This window comes from Nicotiana tomentosiformis, chromosome 5 (assembly GCF_000390325.3).
Source record: "Nicotiana tomentosiformis chromosome 5, ASM39032v3, whole genome shotgun sequence".
Classification (NCBI taxonomy): Eukaryota; Viridiplantae; Streptophyta; class Magnoliopsida; order Solanales; family Solanaceae; genus Nicotiana; species Nicotiana tomentosiformis.
In genome coordinates this window covers 39,798,411-39,817,986 of record NC_090816.1, presented here as the reverse complement: position 1 = coordinate 39,817,986, position 19,576 = coordinate 39,798,411, and the positions used below count along the sequence as shown (strand labels likewise).

General features: G+C 39.4%; 2 protein-coding genes across 2 annotated transcripts; one reads left to right on the top strand and one right to left on the bottom strand.

Annotated features, from left to right (window-relative positions):
• Positions 1-10,605: 10,605 nt before the first annotated feature.
• LOC138892216 (uncharacterized) lies at positions 10,606-11,353 on the bottom strand. Its single transcript, XM_070175921.1, has 2 exons — positions 10,943-11,353; positions 10,606-10,800 (listed from the first exon to the last, which is right to left on the bottom strand). Exons 1-2 carry the CDS (start codon positions 11,351-11,353, stop codon positions 10,606-10,608), a joined length of 606 nt encoding a protein of 201 aa, XP_070032022.1.
• Positions 11,354-14,614: 3,261 nt separating this feature from the next.
• LOC138892215 (uncharacterized) lies at positions 14,615-15,473 on the top strand. The gene is made up of 3 exons (XM_070175920.1): positions 14,615-14,659; positions 14,746-14,942; positions 15,044-15,473. The coding sequence occupies exons 1-3, from the start codon at positions 14,615-14,617 to the stop codon at positions 15,471-15,473; spliced, it is 672 nt and encodes a 223-aa protein (XP_070032021.1).
• The last annotated feature ends 4,103 nt before the right edge of the window (positions 15,474-19,576 follow it).

Here is a 19,576-nt window from a genome sequence, read left to right as displayed (position 1 = left end):
GTATTTAATTTTACCTAAAAGCTGTCAATTCTGAGATTTGAGGGTGCTTCATCTGAATGATTTGGACCTTCTTTAGTTAATTAGTCTACTGGTCAATACCTGAATGCCTACGTTTGCTATTTGATATGAGTTTACTTTCCCACTATGTTCTGAATCTCTGTAATAACAGTATTGCATATGTAATATGTTCTAATCTGTGTTAGGACCTTTTCTATTAATTATGATTTGCTTCTCTGATAGTGTGTCTCACAGCATATCCCTGTTTTACTTAGTCCTATATCCTTAGTGACTGTTTGAAACTTTTAGAATAGTCACCTCAGTTTGTGTCGTCATACCATGTTTGACCTTTTTCTGCTTCATGATACAAGTTAACATGGTTGCCTTATGACATTGTGATGAATCCTTAGCGTAATGAGGACCTTTAGGCTTCAAACCTCTAAGTCAGTACCCTACTTAAACTTGTTTAGTCTTATGCACCTGTGTATGATAATCTTTGTTAATTCTGCAAACTTGTTTCTCCCTTAACTCTTTCAATATGTGACTGCCTATGTGTTATTTTACTAAGTGTTGAACCTGCTTCTAAGTCTTATGACCTGTTTGATTAGTTGCTCTGTGTTCTCAACTTTTCTATGTCTACTTCAAGCTATAAGTGTATTTTCTCAACTTCTGCCCCTCAAATCATTGTCCTCTCTCTCATTTGTTACACATGCTATTCTGAACCTATCATTCTTAGCCGGCTGAAAGCCAAGGCCAACAAGGATCTTACTATTGGCCTCCTAGTGTGAGCACTGCTCGGGGTCCATTCGAGACCCTTGTGAACTCTAACACACTGGGATTTGGGGTCTTTTAGCCACTCCTTCTATTATTGAGCTATCTCTGACACTCAATTCTTTCTTCCTACTGTCTACTAAATATGTGAGCTGCTTGGTCCAAGTGGTTCAATATCTGGGTAATGTGGTCAACCTATGGTTGTATTATTTGGCTTGAGTTCTTCTATGGATTCTGGGTTGTGCTGATGAATATGGTTCCTGGGTATGCTACGTGAGAGTTGTTGAAGGCCTAGGCAATGCTAGATGTTTCGTTTTTGGGCCTGCTATGAGCCTACTGTCATTATTTGTATAATATTTGTAATCATATTCATTACTGGGCCTGTAATAACTTTGTAATGAATAATTGGGGTGTTAGTAAAATAGGGAATGGGTAGATTCTGATGCTTGCATGTAAGGTAGAAAATATGCCTATAGGATTCAATGATTTACTTGCTATATATGCTATTCAATTTCTATGTGCACTGTAGAAATCATGTCATTAGGAGAGGCACACACTTACACTATTCGGCTATTTGCAAACATGAGTACAAATGCTCCAGTTATTTCTATTGCTCTGTATTACTAGGAAACCTGCCTATAGGGACCAAATACCACTAAACTTTCTTCCAATTCGCGCAACTGCTACATATCCACTAGAAATCATGCCTATAGGATTTTAATCATTCCATTTGCTACTGTATCGCCCTGTTCACCTAGAAAGCATGCCTATAAGGCTAAAACATAACAATAGAATTGGTCCTAATCGTCAATTGTTAGAGATCCTGCCTATAGGGTATTACTACTCGCCTAAAAAATGTTAATTTTCCAAACGTTGTTTGCTGTTCGTTTATGCTACTGTTAGAAAAGCATGAATAATTCTGGGCTCTTTTCCAACCGATTTCATTGTCACTTGTGTAAATCACCTAGAAACAACATCTATAGGAAATCTGCAATCTCTAATCAGCATGCAATAATCATATAATTATTTGGAGATAAGCAATGCCTAGCCTTTGAAACCTCTTTTGTGTTTTAATGCATAGTCACGTAGAAACCATGTCTATAAGGCTTAAGGTTATTAATTCTGAAATTTGTCTACTGCCCATAACATGAACTTGCTCGCGTGCATTTGTTGCTTACATGTGGAGGCCGACTTAAGCCATTTATTGTCTTTATGTGCAGTCCTACATGTTTTGAATGTCGCTTAGATTTATCATTTTTTTGAGAAACCTAAATAAAGTCTAGAACCATCCAAATAGAGGTCCAAAACCTCTTGGACCATAGGTATGGGATGGGTAGTGCACGCATAGGATATAACCTATAATTGAATTAGAACGCTTTTAGGTAACAACTTTAACATAGTAATCGGGTAGTAGGAGATGATAGTCTGTGTCCGCTGAATAATATGAGCAACTCCCTATATTAAGGAAGTTGCGAAGTATTATTTATGTTGCACGGGGTGATCCTTTAGGCTAAAAAACTTAGGACCCCCTCCTCTTTATATGTTGTTATTAGATCTAAATAGTTGTATTCCTATATTCCCACTAAGATCTGTATTAATCATGTTGTAATAAAGTTCTTTGACTTCAAAATTCCCTTTGTTTATTTGATTGTAATCCACATAGTCTTAAGTTCAGCCGGGACCTACGATTGTGGACCTCGAGGAGTGCCTAACACCTTCTCTTTGAGGTAATTTGAGCCCTTACCCAATCTTTGGTGACGTAGACTAGATAAAATAGAGTTATCTACATAATAGGTGCCCTAACGCAGCTTAAAAACCATTAGGTGGCGACTCTCCTCTTTTAATACCTCCCTTAAAAGAGTTGTCACATGTCAAAGCCCGCATTTCGCGAGAGAAAATGGGGCGCGATAGCATGGCAACTCTGCTGGGGATTTACTCTTAGGCTCTTACCATAATGAACTTGTCTTATGTGGATTAGATTTCTTTGTTATAAAACGCACATTCCTTTTCCATCTTTATTTGTTAGATTTGCTATTACATGCACATCCCTCTCCCACTCACCTTTACTTGTTTAAAACCGTTATGAGATGCATATCCCTTCCCTTCTCCACCTTTATTTGTTTTAATTTGTTATAACATGCACATCCCTTTCCCTATTCGCCCTTATTTGCTCTAACTGCTCTCCATTTGTTTTAAAACTACTATATTGTTTGCTTTATTACATTCTCGCATATATTCAACGGACTAACTTCTTCCTTTGTCTCTCTTTTATGTTTTACATTAATACTGTATTTATCACTTTTTACACATTTATCATGCAAATACTTGGCAATGTGTTATTATCTTTGCACAAAGCATGCTCCACATCATATTCCATTCGTGCCCAACTAATACCATAGCGGCACTTGATGAGTGTCCGCGCTCTTCCAAAATTACCTTGTTAAATTGGAAAGGCTTATTTGCGATAAACTAGTCGATCAGTGGTGCAGTCGACGGTTCCATGCCTTTCCCTCTCAAGTTGTCCACTTGAGAGTACCAGTCTAGACCCTTCTAGAAACCTCACTCCAATATCAACTGCGCATATATCTTGTCATACCTAGTATGGGTTAGAACGTTGTCCACGTGATAATCCACTAAGATAAGCCTTGTCCAAAGCCTGATGGGATTTCCATAATCCTAATGGATACCATCACGTTATGTGTATTACTTGGAGAAAACACGCCGGTATATTGATCATTAATGTGTAAATAGTCAGACCCAGAGGGGGAAGGGCTAACTCTATTTGTTTTGCAGAAAATGAGGCACGAAGTTCCCAGGTTCGGCATGGTTCAAAACCCACCTTTGCTGCTTGATTGGTGGAAGAACCTCTCACCTAGTGACTAGAATCATGTGAAAAGGGTCCTCGAAAATGTACCTTCCTTATTGGACATTCGGCCAAATAACGCATTGATTGAGGCCACCACTATGTTTTGGGATGAGAAAAGAGCTGTCTTTCACTTTGTTAATGTAGAGATGACCCCTCTCTTAGAGGAAATAGGAGGCTTCGCTAGGCTTCCATGTGATAGTCCTGGTTTATAAGTACCAGAAAATCACACTCCCCGCGGTTTTTTGAAGATGATGGGTTTCAAGAATAATGATGAATTACTCTGTCTCAAGGAGTCCTACATACCATTTGAATTCCTTTATGAACGTTATGGGCATAGAAAGTCATATCGCCTTCACTGTGATGAACTTGCCATTACTTCTTTGGGTTGGACACCTCGCCGAGTGTTTGTGTTCGTTGTATGTTTCTTGGGGTCACTGTTATTTTCGATGAAAGGGGGGAGGATCCACACTCGCTTAGCCATGGTCGCTAGGACTCTAATGGAAGGAATTTAAGGACAAACTTACACTATCATCCCCATGATCTTGATCGGAATGTACCAAGCTCTCGATCGATGCAAGCATGTGTAAGGGCATTTCGAGGGATGCAATCTGTTGCTACAGGTTTGGTTATTGGAACATTTCCAGAGAGGTGAATATCGTCAGGAACTTCTGCGACGACCATTGAATGACTACATAGCTTACCATCATCCAAAAAGAATGACATTTATCCTAGATAGGTTCGCGCAACCTGGAAATGCTGTGAACTGGGTGCGTTTCTTCAGCAATTTGACTGACGAAAGGGTACATTGGATGTTCGAATGGTTCCCTAGTAGTAAGTTCATCATCAGGTCAAGAGAAACCACTCATTTAGTGCTGATTGGGTTAAGATGAATCTATCCTTATGCTCCTATAAGAGTAATGAGGCAAGCGGGAAGAAAGAAGGTTATACCTCGAGTTTCCAGCATGGTCCAGTATAAAGCAGACTTTAAAGAGAACATCATTCCATTCAAGTTCGAGGCACAACATATGTGGAATCAAAAGGTCGTTGTAGAGAAAGACACTATCGAGTCAGACAGGTATCATGCCAGCCATGTATACTTCTACACATCATGATTGGTAGATGATATAGCGGGAGATGTCAAACTAGGGATTAATCTGAAAAATAGGGTTATAGATGACGCTGCTGAAGCACAAGTCAAGTATAGGATGCTGCGCAAGAGGGTTTTCTAGTCTGAAGCTAGACATTTGGAACAACACAAAGTGGATATGGAAGCCATCGGTGAATGGAAAGAAATGGCTACTAAATCAACATAAAGATTGGAATATTTGGAGCAAGAGTTAATGGAACTTGAGGGGAAGATGAGGAAGAGTCTCTCGGATTGTCAGAATACGGAAGGCAATGAGGGATGACACCTAGCAAGGTCTTACCTACTATTGGACATGCGCGACCTGGGGAACATGATTGATGGATCCAAGAAGGCCAAGCATGGAGAAGGTCCTTCTGGGACCAAGTAGATTAGGAAATGATGTTCTTTACTGATTTTAGCTTAGTTTTAGATTTCGAATGTAATAAGGCAAATGCCATTAGTAATTTTCTTATTATTGTCGTTTTAGTATGGATCTGATTCATTTTCGCATTAATGAAATGACACAATTATTGGCATCAATTTTCTCCAAGTCTATGTGTCGTTTAGGCCTACCTCGAGCACAACGAGGTCCCCCAAATTAGGACGCAAATTTATTTACTGATTCTGCAACACATGTTCAATATTGCAAGCATTCTTTCAATATCCCTTACTTATTTGGTTACCTTTTTTATTTTTCTTTTCTTTTGTTTATTCCCATTCCCCAAAGGTTGGTTCGTGCATACTGGCATCATCCCCATATCATACTAGATCCTGAGGTCCTCCACCTCCTCCTCCACCAAGTGATCCTAAAGGCAGAAGCAAAGGGAAAGAAAAAATGGACGATTTAAGCGGTATCAGAAAGGACAATGCAGAGAACATTGAAACCTAGGACGGTCGGAATACTCCAGCACAGAATGAATTGGTCCTACGTCTGGAATAGAAAATATTGGAGCTACAAGGGGAACTTGAGCAGGTCCAAAACGTGGCAAACCTTTCCCTCACCCTAAACGTCCCCAACCTTAATCAACAAAAAACAAATGCCCAAAACCCGGTACCTCCCAAAAACACACAAAATCCGCAAAATCCTCCCGCACCCCATTAATACGCAACACCTCCTTAGAACCACAACCCTCTACCGATACCTACTCCTCAACAACACTATCACCACCCAATTCAATACCCACAAACAACCACATACCACACCCCTCAGAATGCACCACAACCTACTCCTGACCCGCAAAACTCAACCAATGACCACCATTACGCCCAGATTCCTGGAGTCCACCAAAGCAATCTCATATATGTGGAAACCTTACTCCACACCCCACAATAGACCCTATACATACCCGAATCCGCCGAGAAGGACATGCTCATCAAGAACATGGCGGAGGAACTCAAGAAACTTACTGGCAAAGTTCAAAGTGTCGAAGGGGGTAAAGGCATTGAGGGTTTGAATTATGAAGATTTGTGTATTAAGCTAGATGTAGAACTGCCAAAGGGTTACAAACCTCCTAACTTCAAAATGTTTGACGGGACTAGTGATCTGAAGGTGCATTTGAGAACATATTATGACAAGCTTGTAGGGATTGGCAAGGATGAAAGAATCCGCATGAAGCTGTTCATGAGAAGCCTCACTGGAGACGCACTGTCTTGGTACATCAGTCAGAACCCAAAGAAATGTGTTAATTGGGTGAGCATGGCATTGGATTTCATGGATCGGTTCAGGTTTAACACAGAAAATGCACCAGATGTTTTCTACATTCAGAATCTCAATAAGAAGCCAACGGAAACTTTCCGCAAGTATGCTACCCGGTGGAGGTTTGAAGCTGCAAAGGTAAGGCCAGCACTGGAAGAAGAACAGATGAATAAGTTTTTCGTCAGAGCTCAGTATCCGCAATACTATGAAAGACTGATGGTTATTGAAAACCATAAATTTTCTGACATCATCAAATTGGGAGAGAAAATTGAAGAAGGGATCAAAAGCAGAATCGTGACGAATTGTGAAGCACTCCAAGCCACAAATAAAGCCTTACAGTCAGGAGGTATCTCCAAGAAGAAAGAAGTAGGTGCGGTGATGGTAGCCCAAGGTACAAAGTCTCCTCTTACATACCAAACACCTCTACCCACATATCAGCATTCACCTCCCAGATACCAACAACCTACCGCCACTTACCATACTTATAACACCCAACAAGAGTACTACCACTCACCACCAGCCCTCCAAAACTACCAAAAACCTAGACAAAATTTTGACCGCAGACCACCCAAATAATACACCCCAATTGCTGAACCTATAGACCAGCTGTACGAGAGACTGAAGGTTGCCGGTTATATCACTCCTGTTCCCGCTGTTGCTATGGAAAACTCTTCCCAGTGGATTAATCCAAATAAGACATGTGCATATTACTCAGGCATGAAAGGTCATACTATTGATGAGTGTTGTACTTTGAAGGATAAGATTCAGACATTAATTGACACCAAAGTCATACAGGCAAAGGAGGTTGCACCCAATATCCATAATAATCCTCTCCTAGATCACAGGGGTGGAGGAGTAAACGTGATAGAGATCGATGAAGAATGGGACTCGGAGGGGTCAAGTGGACTCATTCGAGAAGGGGATAATTCTGAAATATCTCCAGTCACTCTCACACCTATCATGGTACAGACTCAGTCACCAATTGAAGTTGAGGTAGCTGCACCAACTCCGTTTGAGGTTGAAGTAACAACGCCCTTCACCGTGATGGTAGCACATACACCGTCTTATAAATCTAATGCTATACCATGGGATTATGTTGTGGAAGCAAGAAGGAAAGGAAAGGCAAAAATGGAAGAAACAGGTGAAACGCAAGGCGTGACTAGAATTGGTAGGATTTATACACCCGAGCATTTGGGAGGAACAAGCAAAGAAGAGGCATCTAAATCGCCTGTCATTTGAGACTGGCCCAAACGACCTTTGGAGAAAGTTGCAGGCAAAAGAGTATTCTGTGGTTGATCATCTGAACAAAACCCCTGATCAAATATCCATTTTATCACTGCTGCTAAACTCCAAGTCATATAGGAATGCCCTGATGAAGGTGTTGAATGAAGCCTATGTACCCAACAACATCACCAGTGGAGAGATGGCCAATATGGTAGGGCAAGTGTTGGAAAGCCACAAGATCACTTTTCATGAAGACGAGCTGCCACCAGAAGGACTAAGTTACAACAGGGCACTGCATATCACAGTGCAGTTTGAGGATATGTTCATTGCCAGAGTCCTAATAGATGTGGGTTCGAGTCTCAACATATGTACACTAACTACTCTGAAAATATTGGGTAAAGGCCTGTACGAGATACAAGCAGGAAGTATGAATGTGAAAGCATTTGATGGGTATCAAAGGGCCATAATTGGGGAAACCAACCTCAGCCTACAGATGGGCCCAACCTGGTTTGATGTTGAGTTTCAAGTGTTAGACATATCTGCTACCTACAACCTATTGTTAGGATGACCTTGGATACATGCCGCTGGGGCCGTAGCTTCTACTCTACATCACGTCGTGAAGTTTGAGTGGAACCATCAGGAAGTGATCATCCATGGGGACGGAAGTAATCCCATTTACACCAATCAAACTGTTTCGGTCATCGATAATAGAAGGAAGTTGGGTGGAGAAACATACCATCGCATCGAGCGCTTCAACGCAATTGAAAAGGACAAATGGTGGAGCAATAAGATAGAAGGCATATTGGCATGGACAGGGTATAAACCTGATGAGGGTCTCGGTAAAAATCTCCAGGGGATCACCAAACCGATACATCTAAAGCGTCAAGACACAACTTTTGGGCTTGGGTATGAATACACCTAGCACGAGTATCAGAATTGGTCGCCACCATGGCGTGGTCCTTATTACCCCTCTAAAGTAACCAATACTAGATTTGAGACAGTCATTTCATCAAGCTGACATGATGTGGGAGTCCGAAGAAGATGAAGTTCTAGCTGGCATAAGGAATCTATTTCTGAATGATGAAGACATGGATTACAGTGCGATAGTTGAGGAGGAGGAGGAGGAAGGCCTCATTATTCAGACCGTGGAGAAGGGAGCTATTCTCAAGAATTGGACTGCTGCACCATCAAGGGCCTGTTGAGTTCCTGGAATTATTATCACCTATCCCGATGAACCTACGAATGTGACATGTAATGAGACAACGCAACATAAGGATAATGATTCAGTGGATCTGGAAGAGGATATAATACCCGAGGAAATTGTCAGGGAAGTGGAAAACTTTGAAAAAAAGCCTAAGTCCAATTTGGATGAGACCCAAACTGTTAATTTGGGAGACTCTGAAACAGTCAATGAAACGCGTGTAAGCATTCACCTATCACCGCCAGAGAAGAAAGAGTACGTACGTCCGGTTCTTGAAGGAGTATGAGGATATTTTTGCATGGTCCTATGATGATATGACCGGTTTGAGCACGTCCATAGTGGCTCATAAATTACCTACCAACCCTGTGTGTCCGCCTGTAAAGTAGAAGCTCAGAAAGTTCAAGCCGGATATGAGTCTGAAAATAAAGGAGGAAGTCACCAAGAAGATCAAAGTCAAGGTTATCAGAGTGGTTGAATATCTGACCTGGTTGGCTAACATTATGCTAGTTCCAAAGAAAGATGGGAAATTCAGAGTGTGTGTCGACTATCGGGACTTAAACAGAGCAAGTCCCAAAGATGATTTCCAGTTGCCCAATATACACATACTGATTGACAACTGTGCCAAACATGAACTCCAATCTTTTATGGATTGCTTCACGGGGTATCATCAGATCTGGATGGATAAAGAGGATGCCGAAAAGACAGCCTTTATTACACCATGGGGAGTGTATTGCTACAAAATGATGCTGTTTGGCCTAAAGAATGCTGGAGCCACCTATATGAGGGCCATGACAACCATTTTTCACGACATGATACACAAAAAGATAGAGGTGTACGTGGATGACGTTATCATCAAATCCAAGAGAAGCACAAATCATATAGCAGATTTGAGGAAATTCTTCGATCGACTTCGAAGATACAACCTGAAACTAAATCCCGCTAAATGTGCCTTCGAAGTCCCTGCCGGAAAGTTGTTAGGGTTCATCGTCAGCCGCCGAGGAATTGAGCTAGACCCGTCAAATTTTAAGTCTATCCAAGATTTTCCACATTCGAAGAACAAGAAAGATGTGATGAGTTTCTTGAGGCGCCTCAATTACATCATCCATTTCATAGCACAATCAACTATGATCTGTGAACCGATTTTCAAAATGTTAAAGAAAAACGCTGCAACAAGTTGGACTGAAGAAACGATTTTAGATTAGGAAGTATACCAGCTAGCTTGTCATGAATAACCCTCGAGAAGACTTTATTTATAACACCAAATTTGTGTGAGTCACAAACTTTGGTAAATTATGCCCATTGAATAAAGCTCTAACCATGTCATACACATCATCTCCGACTATATCCCAGCATGTGTGAAAAAAACACACAGTGAAACCATCAGGCCCCCCTGCACTGTCCCCATTGAGCCCAAACACTACCTCTTGCACTTTATCTTTGGTAGGTTGCCTTATGAGCATTTCATTTTACTCATTATTCACCATGTGTGGCACGTGATCCAGTATCCCAAATGCTTCAGGAACCTTATCTTCATGAAATTGAGCATTGAAAAATTTCACAGCTTCATCTGCCATAGTTGATGTATCTTCAATCCAATTACCCTCGCTATTTTGAATTTTCTTCAATTCCAACCTTTTCCTTCTTCCATTGACTTGAGCATGAAAAAACTTTGTGTTCCTATCTCTATCTTTGAACCATGACATTCCAGATTTTTGCTTCCAAAATTACTCCTCCAAAGCTAAATATTTTATGAACTCTGCTTGAACTTTCATAAGCCTTTCTCTATTCTGAAAAGAATGATTCAATTCGAACTGTACTTCATGGACTAAGACAACCTCTTCCAAACTAGCAATATTTTGAAAGATGTTTCCATATGTATCCTTGCTCCAGATTAAAAGGGCTTTCTTCACCTTTTTGAGCTTGTGATTGAACAAAGTAAAAAAGTTTAGCATGTAAATCAGCAGTCTAGTTCTCTGCTACAACAACTTTGAATGATATATGCTTGGTCCAGAAATTAAGAAATTTGAATGTTTTCTTAATTGGCACTGTCGAGGCATTTACACTCAACATCATCGGGCGGTGGTCTGAACCTATCTTAGATAGATGAGTAATCTCTAATCTTGCAAACATCTGCTGAAATTCTACATTGGCTAAGCATCTGTCGAGTCGCTGAAAAATGCAGTCATCTTCACCTCGCCCATTCCACCAAGTGTATATACTCCCTTTAAATACAAGATCAAATAAGTTGCATGTATTTACACAATGCCTAAAATCAAGAACTTCATTCATATGCACGGACAGGCCACCAATCCTTTCTTCTTTATCCCAAATAACATTAAAATATCCTCTGACTAGCCAAGGAAGAGACATATCCCTTGCAATTGCATATAATCTGTCCCACAACTCGATTCTTTTAGTAGAATCGCATTTTGCATAGACAAAGGTAACAATGAAAGACATCTGGGTATCCATGTTTGTCAGTTTTAAGGTCAGCTATTTCTCCATACTAATGATGATATCAACTCCATAATCTTCATCTACAAACACCCAAATTTTATTTGAGAGATTAACGAAGGCTTGTGGCATTCCAATCTTTCTTCTATACTTTCTACCTTTCTTGATTTTAACATTGGTTCCATGATCCCTATAAATTAAAAATGATGTTGTCTCTGCATATTGACAAGCCTCTCAAAGGCTTTCTCTGTATTCACTGATCTCACATTCCAAATTATAGCATTTATCATTGATTGTGCGATTTAGATAGGGTCTTTCTTATTTGAATCCCGGATGGAACTACACTTTGATTCTCTCTGGATTGCTTCTTCTTTTCCCTCCCAGCAGATTTTTCTTTCTCAATTGCTTTAGGTGAAAGATCACCTTGCCTTGCCACATTCATAAAGTTCTATGCCGTAGATTCTTCATCCATATATCTCATTTTGCCTTCCACATTCTCATAATCACTATGATCCTTCTGTTGAGCTGCCAGTTGATTTCTCATAGGATTGGGGATCAGTGATTTTTCAGCATTAGCTTTCCCTTCATTGGCTTTTTTTCCCGCAACATCCAATGGAACAGTATTTGCAATAAGCTGCTCCTCCATTTTCTGTTGCCTATTCATATCGTATTTGTCAATCTCAGCAGAGTTTGGCTCATCACCTATACCACTTTTATCTCTTCTAGTACCCACAGGATCATTCAACAAATTATTCTCCACATTAGGGTGGTCATTAATCCTATTAGGAGTAACTATAGCTACAGGGGAATTCTGTATCTGCAGCTTTTGTTTCTCACTTTCTTGCACAGTTGGAGATTCAAGAAGTTATTGGTTGTCATTGTGTGCTGTCACAACTTTTACACTTTGTCTATTCATACTTTGTTCCTCTTTTCCATCTTTATCATCTTTAGCTCAGCACTATCTTCCTCATCTCCCAGTAGTTCACTCTCCTCCGAATCCTCCTCAATTTGATCACTCCATAACTTGTCATCACCCAACTGACTTTTTCCAGAAACTTTTAGCAAAGTATCTGCATCAAGTGAGTCTTGAGATGGGATTTCCTGGCATGATGTATTGATAGCAACTAAATTACCACCAAAAAGTTTTGCACCCATTGTGAGGTAGACTCTTTATTTGCTGCAAATGTGTCCTTAACTTTGTCGATCGAGCTGCTTTTATTACCTTCCTTAGACACCCCAGTCCCAGGACACTTAGGATTAAATTTTGGTGCTACTGCATTAAGTGTTTTCCCAATAGTAACTGGACTAGGTGTAGGAGTTCAATTATTACTATCTTCTACTACTACCAACTGATTGTTAGCCTCATGATATCCCCCCATTTTGTGCACTACCACAACATTATTAACAGTTTGAATCAGCTTCTGTACCACAATAGTATTTACATGCCCATCTTCCTCAAGTTCCAAAACTGCAAACTTGTTTCCCACTTGCACCTGCTGTCTTTCACCTTGATTAACTAGAAATATTTCTTTTCTAGTGGTTGCTTGAATTTCCTGTTGAATAACAGCCTTCTTAGTACGATTATCTCTCACCTCTTTCCATTGTTCCTTACCATTACCATTCACATTGCTACCACTTTGCAACTCGACAAAATCATTAAAGGCCCCTGTTGATTTAAGTTTGCTGCTACAGTAGCCTGCTCACCTTGTTTAGTAACTTCATTCCCAGCTTGTTGCCCAACAGTGTTATTCTCCATTAGTTCTGGATGAATACTCCAACAATCAATCATGTCATGGCCCTGCAGCTTACACTCTTTACAGTATTTGGGCAAAAAATCATATTTAATGGTTACCCATTCAGTCCTCACAATTCCAGTTGCTTCTTTCTCGATATCCATACACACCTTCTTAGGTAAGTCAGCTAGCAAATCAACAAGGACTTTCACTCGTGCACAGCTAGGTCTCATTTTATTAATAGTAGCGATATCGAGATAAATAGGCTTACCCACAGATAACGCCAAGGAAAATAGACAATCCTTGAAGAAAAAGGTTGGTAACAAATTTGGAAACGAAATCCACACCATTACCTTTGATGTTTCCTCCCCGGCCTTGAATTTTGCATCATAAATTAATGTTCTTAATTGATATTCATAACCCGCCTTATCTTTCACATAATACACACTCTTCGACATAAAATCAATAAAGTCTTGCCATAACGTCAATCGAATTAATACGTGTCTGTTGCGAAGATATCCAATATTACACTCGCCTTTAATTCCACATTGAAGAGGGACAATTCAGCGTAGTTCATTAAGCTCAGGCCATCCATATGATAATCTAAAAACTACTGCATATTGCAATCATTCAATCGCATTTATTCACTCCGCCTCTGCTTAAGTAAACTCAACAAAAGCCTGTCAATTAAGCAAACTAGCTCGACAAAGTGCAATTGGTTCAACAGAATTGGCTCGTTCCTGCAGGGCACTGTTCAGTGTTGAGAGTTTCAGGATTTTCGAAAAATATAAAGGCTGGGGATTGGATTCTATGGTCGTATTTGTTGGGGCGATGGAGGGAGAGGGCTGACCAGCAGGAAAAGGTGGCTGGCTACCGGCCATTGTGGCCATTGAAGCTTAAAATTCCAGCTTTTCTACGATGAACAATAGCGAATCACTGTTTCATTGGATGAACAGTGAAGCGTTATTCTACTGTTCACGACACTGTAGCAACGACTCTTGAGAGAAAGAATTCTAGAGTGAGAATATTTTCATTTAGGTTTTAAAGTAATCTCTGATTTTGTTTAGATGTTTGTCTTTTAGTAATTTTTTTGGGTCTTGTATTAAAAAAAATAGAAGTTGAAAATCAATTAAAAGATTGGGTTTCAGAAAAATTCAAAAACGGTCATGTCCCTGAAATATGTAATGATCTGATTCATGCGGCGACATGATATGTAGGCAACCCACAAAAGGTTCGATCAAAATATTTTTAATAATTCTAAGATGAGGGATCAAAATGAGGCGTGAGTGAAAAGAAAAAGAGAGAGAAGAAGATAAGAGCGTCAATAAGAAGCAACCTGATAAGCTGGAATTAAACATGAAGCCTCCAAAATCATGTTAGAAATAGTGACAATGATAGGAGCATGGCATATTACGTGTGATTCATATCTATAAAATGTTTAACCCTAACACGTTTGCTGTCTCTTATATAGTAAGCTTAAGGTGGTTGGTTTGTGGTGAAACTGGCAACACACCATTACTTCACCAGATCTAAGGGAACAGTAGTAATGGCCAACGATAATGAGATCGAGCTGGTCAGTGATGACCCCAGGGTCAGTCAGTTGAACAAGAGTCGGAGGAAATAAGAAAATTAAGACAACAATTGTCTAATGTATATCAAGCTTGGGTGTCTGGTCAGCCTCCACCCCAGGGTCCCTCAGAGGGAACTTCTACCATACCGCTGCCTACTCAGCCACCGCTCCATGCAACGGGCAACTACATTCTACCACCAGGGTATGTGCCAAACTACAGCCTCTACGCTGCTCCTGGTACTTCTAATGTGCGACCTCCAATCGCATCAGTCAGGAACATTTCTCTAGTCGTGTCTGGCGCATGGTATACAAAATTCCGCCACCACCTCTTGTGATGAGGCCAATCAACGAGCCACCATCTCATGCTTATGATAGACAATACTACTCTCCAAATATGGCTTTCAGGGTCTCGGCTCCATATAATCACACTCCTCAGTACGAGTCACCAGTGGAAAATGAAAAGTCTGCCAAGACGGTTGAGTTCGATGAGATGACCAGGAAAATGAAAAGTTTTGAACAGAACATCAAGAACATACAGGGACTAGGTGGTCACAAAAGTGTTTCGTTAAGTGATTTATGCATATTCCCTCATATCTATTTGCCACCAGGGTTCAAGACCCCAAAATTTGAGAAGTATGATGGACACGACGACCCTATCGCCCACTTGAAAAGGTACTGCAACCAGCTGAGGGGTATAGGTGGAAAAGAAGAATTACTGATGGATTATTTTGGGAAAAGTCTCATGGGGGTAGCCTACGAATGGTTAATTGACCAAGATATCTCTCACTGGCATGTCTGGGATGGCATGGCCCAGGCCTTCATCAAACAATTTTAATACAACATTGATATTGCGTCGAATCGCAATCCCCTGTCCAATATGAAGAAAAAGCCGACTGAAAGCTTTAGGGAGTATGCAATCAAGTGGAGGGAGCAAACGACTAGAGTTAAGACACCCATGGATAACCACGAGTTGATCACTGATCCGGAAAGCAAGCAATCGAGAATGAGCCATAATCTTTTCTTCAAAGAGCATCAAGATCCAATCTAAGGTCAACACAAGCGAGCAGGTCAAGAATCAGGATTTGACTCCGCAAGATACATAGATAGGAATTTTATAACTCTTAGCTTGTAGGCATATGTAGTTCTCTTCTCTTTTCCTTTTGATGTAAGCAGCAAGTAACGGTAACAACAGTAGCAGCAGTAGTAACAGTAGTCTTAACTCCAGTGTCCGGTAGTCCCAGCTACCAAATTTTTCCAAAACTACACTGACCTGATTCCTTTATAGCCAAGAATATCTAGGCAACCTCCGAAGCAAGGTTCGGTCACTTATTTCAAAAAAATGCTTCCATTGGAGTGATATTTAAGCAAGTTTGCCATGACATTCACTTTCTTCGCACGAAAACTCTTCATGTTCTCGAGGAAAGAGGGGCAGCTGTAAATGCCCATTTTTTGTCACATTTTCTTCTTTTTTATTTGGTGTTATTTGGATTTAATTAGTCTAGTTTGTTTAATGGGTTTAAAGGTTTATCTAGTTTTTATTTTCATCTTGAGTTGAGTTATGCACAAAGCAGGCACAATTGTTTTAGCCCAATTCGGTCGATCCAGTCCAATTATTGGCTTGCCAAGACCCGAATCAAAACGATGTAGTTTCATAATAAAACTAAGTCATTTTGTTTAATGAATCAAAGATCCAATCTCATACATCCATGACCATCTTGATTCAATGGCCACCATTCAATCTCCTTTCTAATATTTAAAACCCCAATTTTCAGATTTTGGCCCCCATTTTTGCCTTACCTTCTTCTCTCCTCTTTATCTCTTCACTCTCTCTCACCCTTTCTCTGCGCCGCCCCCTGCTCTGCCGCCGAAAATCGCCCACCGGCGGTGGCTGCCTCCAATACGCCCTAAAATCACACCATACAATCACCTCAACCCCCTCTTTCCAAATATCTAACCCAAATCCCTCAAAACCCGATCAAATTCTATGATTTTTAGATCTAACAAACCCTATACGCCGCTTATTTTTCCAAAATCAAGGAAACTCCGACCACTACCACCCTACAGTAGAGACATGAATGGATAGAGCTCTGTGATACCTACACTTCCCCCCTAATTTTACCTATAAACTCCGTCCACCACCATTTGACGCCTCACTACCGCCGCGGCTCCACTGCCTCACCATCACCAAAATGCCCCAAACCCCTATTTTAGCTAGTTTTTGACTCAAAGACACTCGTTTCTTTTGGCGAGATGCTAAAACTCATTTTGTTTTAGCGTCTACCCGAACGAAACGTGCGTTTTGGAGTCGGACATCCACCACCTGACATCCCCGACATTCTCTAGTGGCTCGAATCAGTTTCAAGCACGCCCGTAGGTATAATGTTAATTTCTGATTTTTCTATTTTTGGTTGTTGTTTGTTAACTAGAGTTTCAATTTAGGTTTATTAAAATTAGTCATCTCTATTTAGCCTAGTTGTTTATTAAATTGTCAACAAAACTGACCTTAGTATAGCTAAATCGTTTTCTTAGTTAGTCGATTGTTTAGTTATTGAAAGTCGTCGTTCGATTTTTAACAATGCTCGTTTAGTTTATGTATTGAGCATTAGTTTATGAATTCAGTTGTTTGTTCTATCTTTAGTTTGCATAAATCAATTTGTTTTAATCTAGTTGGTTTGAGTTTGAGTTTCATTTGAAGTCTTGTTTCAGTTTTGTCAATTCTTAGCTATTTGAGTTTGATTTGGTTCAAAATCAATAGGATGTTATTGATGTTGTTAAAATCTGAAGTTTAGATGGGTTTTATCATAAAATAGGGTACTAGTAGCCTACCTTTTACTAGTAGGGTGACTGAAATGATATTTTTTCTCCTTGCTTCTGACATAGCAGATTTTCAAGCTGTCCTTTGACCTTTTGGACAGATTTTGAACAGTGTTTAGCACACCAAGTCAGTCTTTTTTGGACAAAATTTTGGTGAACCAAAATCTGTCCAAAAAGTGACTTTATTTGCCTATTTAAGGGGGCTGCTCTTTCCTCACTAGACACACTCTATGACACTTGGATAACATCTTTAGAGTTATTTGAATGCACAAAAACTTGAGAGAACAATCAGCAGCTAAAAATATCTAATAGTAAGCTGAAATTGTGAGCTTTGTGAAGGTTCCTTAGGGTGAAAACTCTTTCAAAAAGATAAGTCTTTTAAAGCTTGTTCTGGGCTTCTACTCTAAGTTTTTTTGGTTGTTCAAACGTTCATCTTACTGCTGTTTCCTTGCTATTCTGCTGCTGTTTTTGTTCTCACTTTTCACTGTTATATCGTATTTATGCTCTTCAGGTAACTTTTGAAATTTTGTAATGCAGATTTCATAGCAATAAATCAAGATTTGAACTTATTTTGACTGTTGGAATAGAGCTGAACTCATTTGGCCATTTGTTTAAGTGTTTTAACGTAGTATGCATGACGCAACTGTGTGAATATATAACTGCTAGTTTAAAATTGCTCCTTACATGTTAGCTGAAGCACCACTTTGTAGTCTTATTTAGTTATTGGAAATATAAGCTACCATAGACTGACCACTAGGGATTGGATGTGAATATTTTTCTCTTGTTTCTTTTAAATTTTGGAGTTCCAATATACTGGTAGGTTGTTTGAGTCTTTTCTATTATTATATCCCTTTTGTATTGATAAAGTCCCATTTGAATTATGAAACTATTTTATTAAAGGAGACAACCCATTTGCCTATTTCTTTCTATTGTGCCAGTTTAAGCAAAAGTGAGCATTTAGAAGTTTCCATCAGTCCACTTTATAATTGTTAAGTAAAAAATAAAAATAAAAAAATGAGGTAGTTATTAATTTAGAGTGTTTGTTAGTATTTGGATGATAAAAGATAGCTATTTTATCCAAGTGAATGTCTTAGATTTCATTTTGACATATGGACTGTGACCAAATTTAGTTAAAGAAAATTAAGAGGCCACTGATCACTCTTGCTGAGTGTAGGGAATAGTGTGCACAAATGAAATTAGATTTAATAAAAAAGGGGCCACGTTAGACCTTCCGTATACATGGGGTTGGTCTTGAATCATAACATATTGGGCTGGGTTTAATAAAATGCATATTGGGCCCATGCCTATAAATAAGCTGGTGGCCCATATTTTCTTTTAACAAGTTGTTGGTCCATTCTATTATTTAGTTGAGGGTTACTTCTCTTTTAATAGGAAGGTGGCCCATTTCCTCAAAAATGAATAAAGCTGGTCCAAACTCGCGTGCCGTGTTTTCTCCAAATAATAAATTCAAATCAATTTTTTAATTAATTTATTTATTTTTTAACTAATTAGAATAATTTAGTCACCTCCTAATTAATTAATTTAAAATACTAGGCAATTAGTAGGCGCGCTTTGACTTCACGGAATTGCTTGCGTAGCGTGATATTCAATATTCAATAAATTAGTAAAATAACCTCATACCATACCGCATTAGTTTTAGTTAATCCTTTGCTAAAATCGCGGATTCGCTTGCGTATCGCGATAAGTGACTTTTAATAATTTTCAAAAAAAAAAATTAATTTTCTCAAATGTAGTAATTTCTCAAAAGTACTACAAATAATTGATTGTCATGATTTCGGATTCGCTTGCGAGGTGCAATTATGATAAGCTAATTAATTTTGTTATTCGATCACGCATTCGCTTTTGTAGCGTGGTTATGACAATATAATATTATCCAAATTATTTTGTTTAGTAATTCTTATAATCAAGAGATAAAAGAGGATAGGTAAAATATGAAAGTCATATAAATCACAGTTTGTCCAAAATTAATTCAAGGAAAGTTTAAGTCAATAAAGCGATCGTGCTAGAACTACGGGACTCGGAGAATGCCTTACACTTTCTCCCCGGTCAACAGAATTCCTTACCCAAACTTTGTTTTTGCAGACCGATAAAAATAGAGTCAAA

Excerpts from the sequence above, each read along its gene's own strand:
- LOC138892215 (XM_070175920.1), top strand. The coding sequence starts at position 14,615 with ATGGCCAACGATAATGAGATCGAGCTGGTCAGTGATGACCCCAGG. Across the intron at positions 14,660-14,745 it reads TGGTCAGTGATGACCCCAGG|CCTCCACCCCAGGGTCCCTC; the intron begins GTCAGTCAGTTG and ends GTGTCTGGTCAG. Across the intron at positions 14,943-15,043 it reads CTAGTCGTGTCTGGCGCATG|GGTCTCGGCTCCATATAATC; the intron begins GTATACAAAATT and ends TATGGCTTTCAG.
- LOC138892216 (XM_070175921.1), bottom strand. The coding sequence starts at position 11,353 with ATGGATACCCAGATGTCTTTCATTGTTACCTTTGTCTATGCAAAATGC. Across the intron at positions 10,801-10,942 it reads ACCGCCCGATGATGTTGAGT|CTCAAAAAGGTGAAGAAAGC; the intron begins GTAAATGCCTCG and ends TTCAATCACAAG.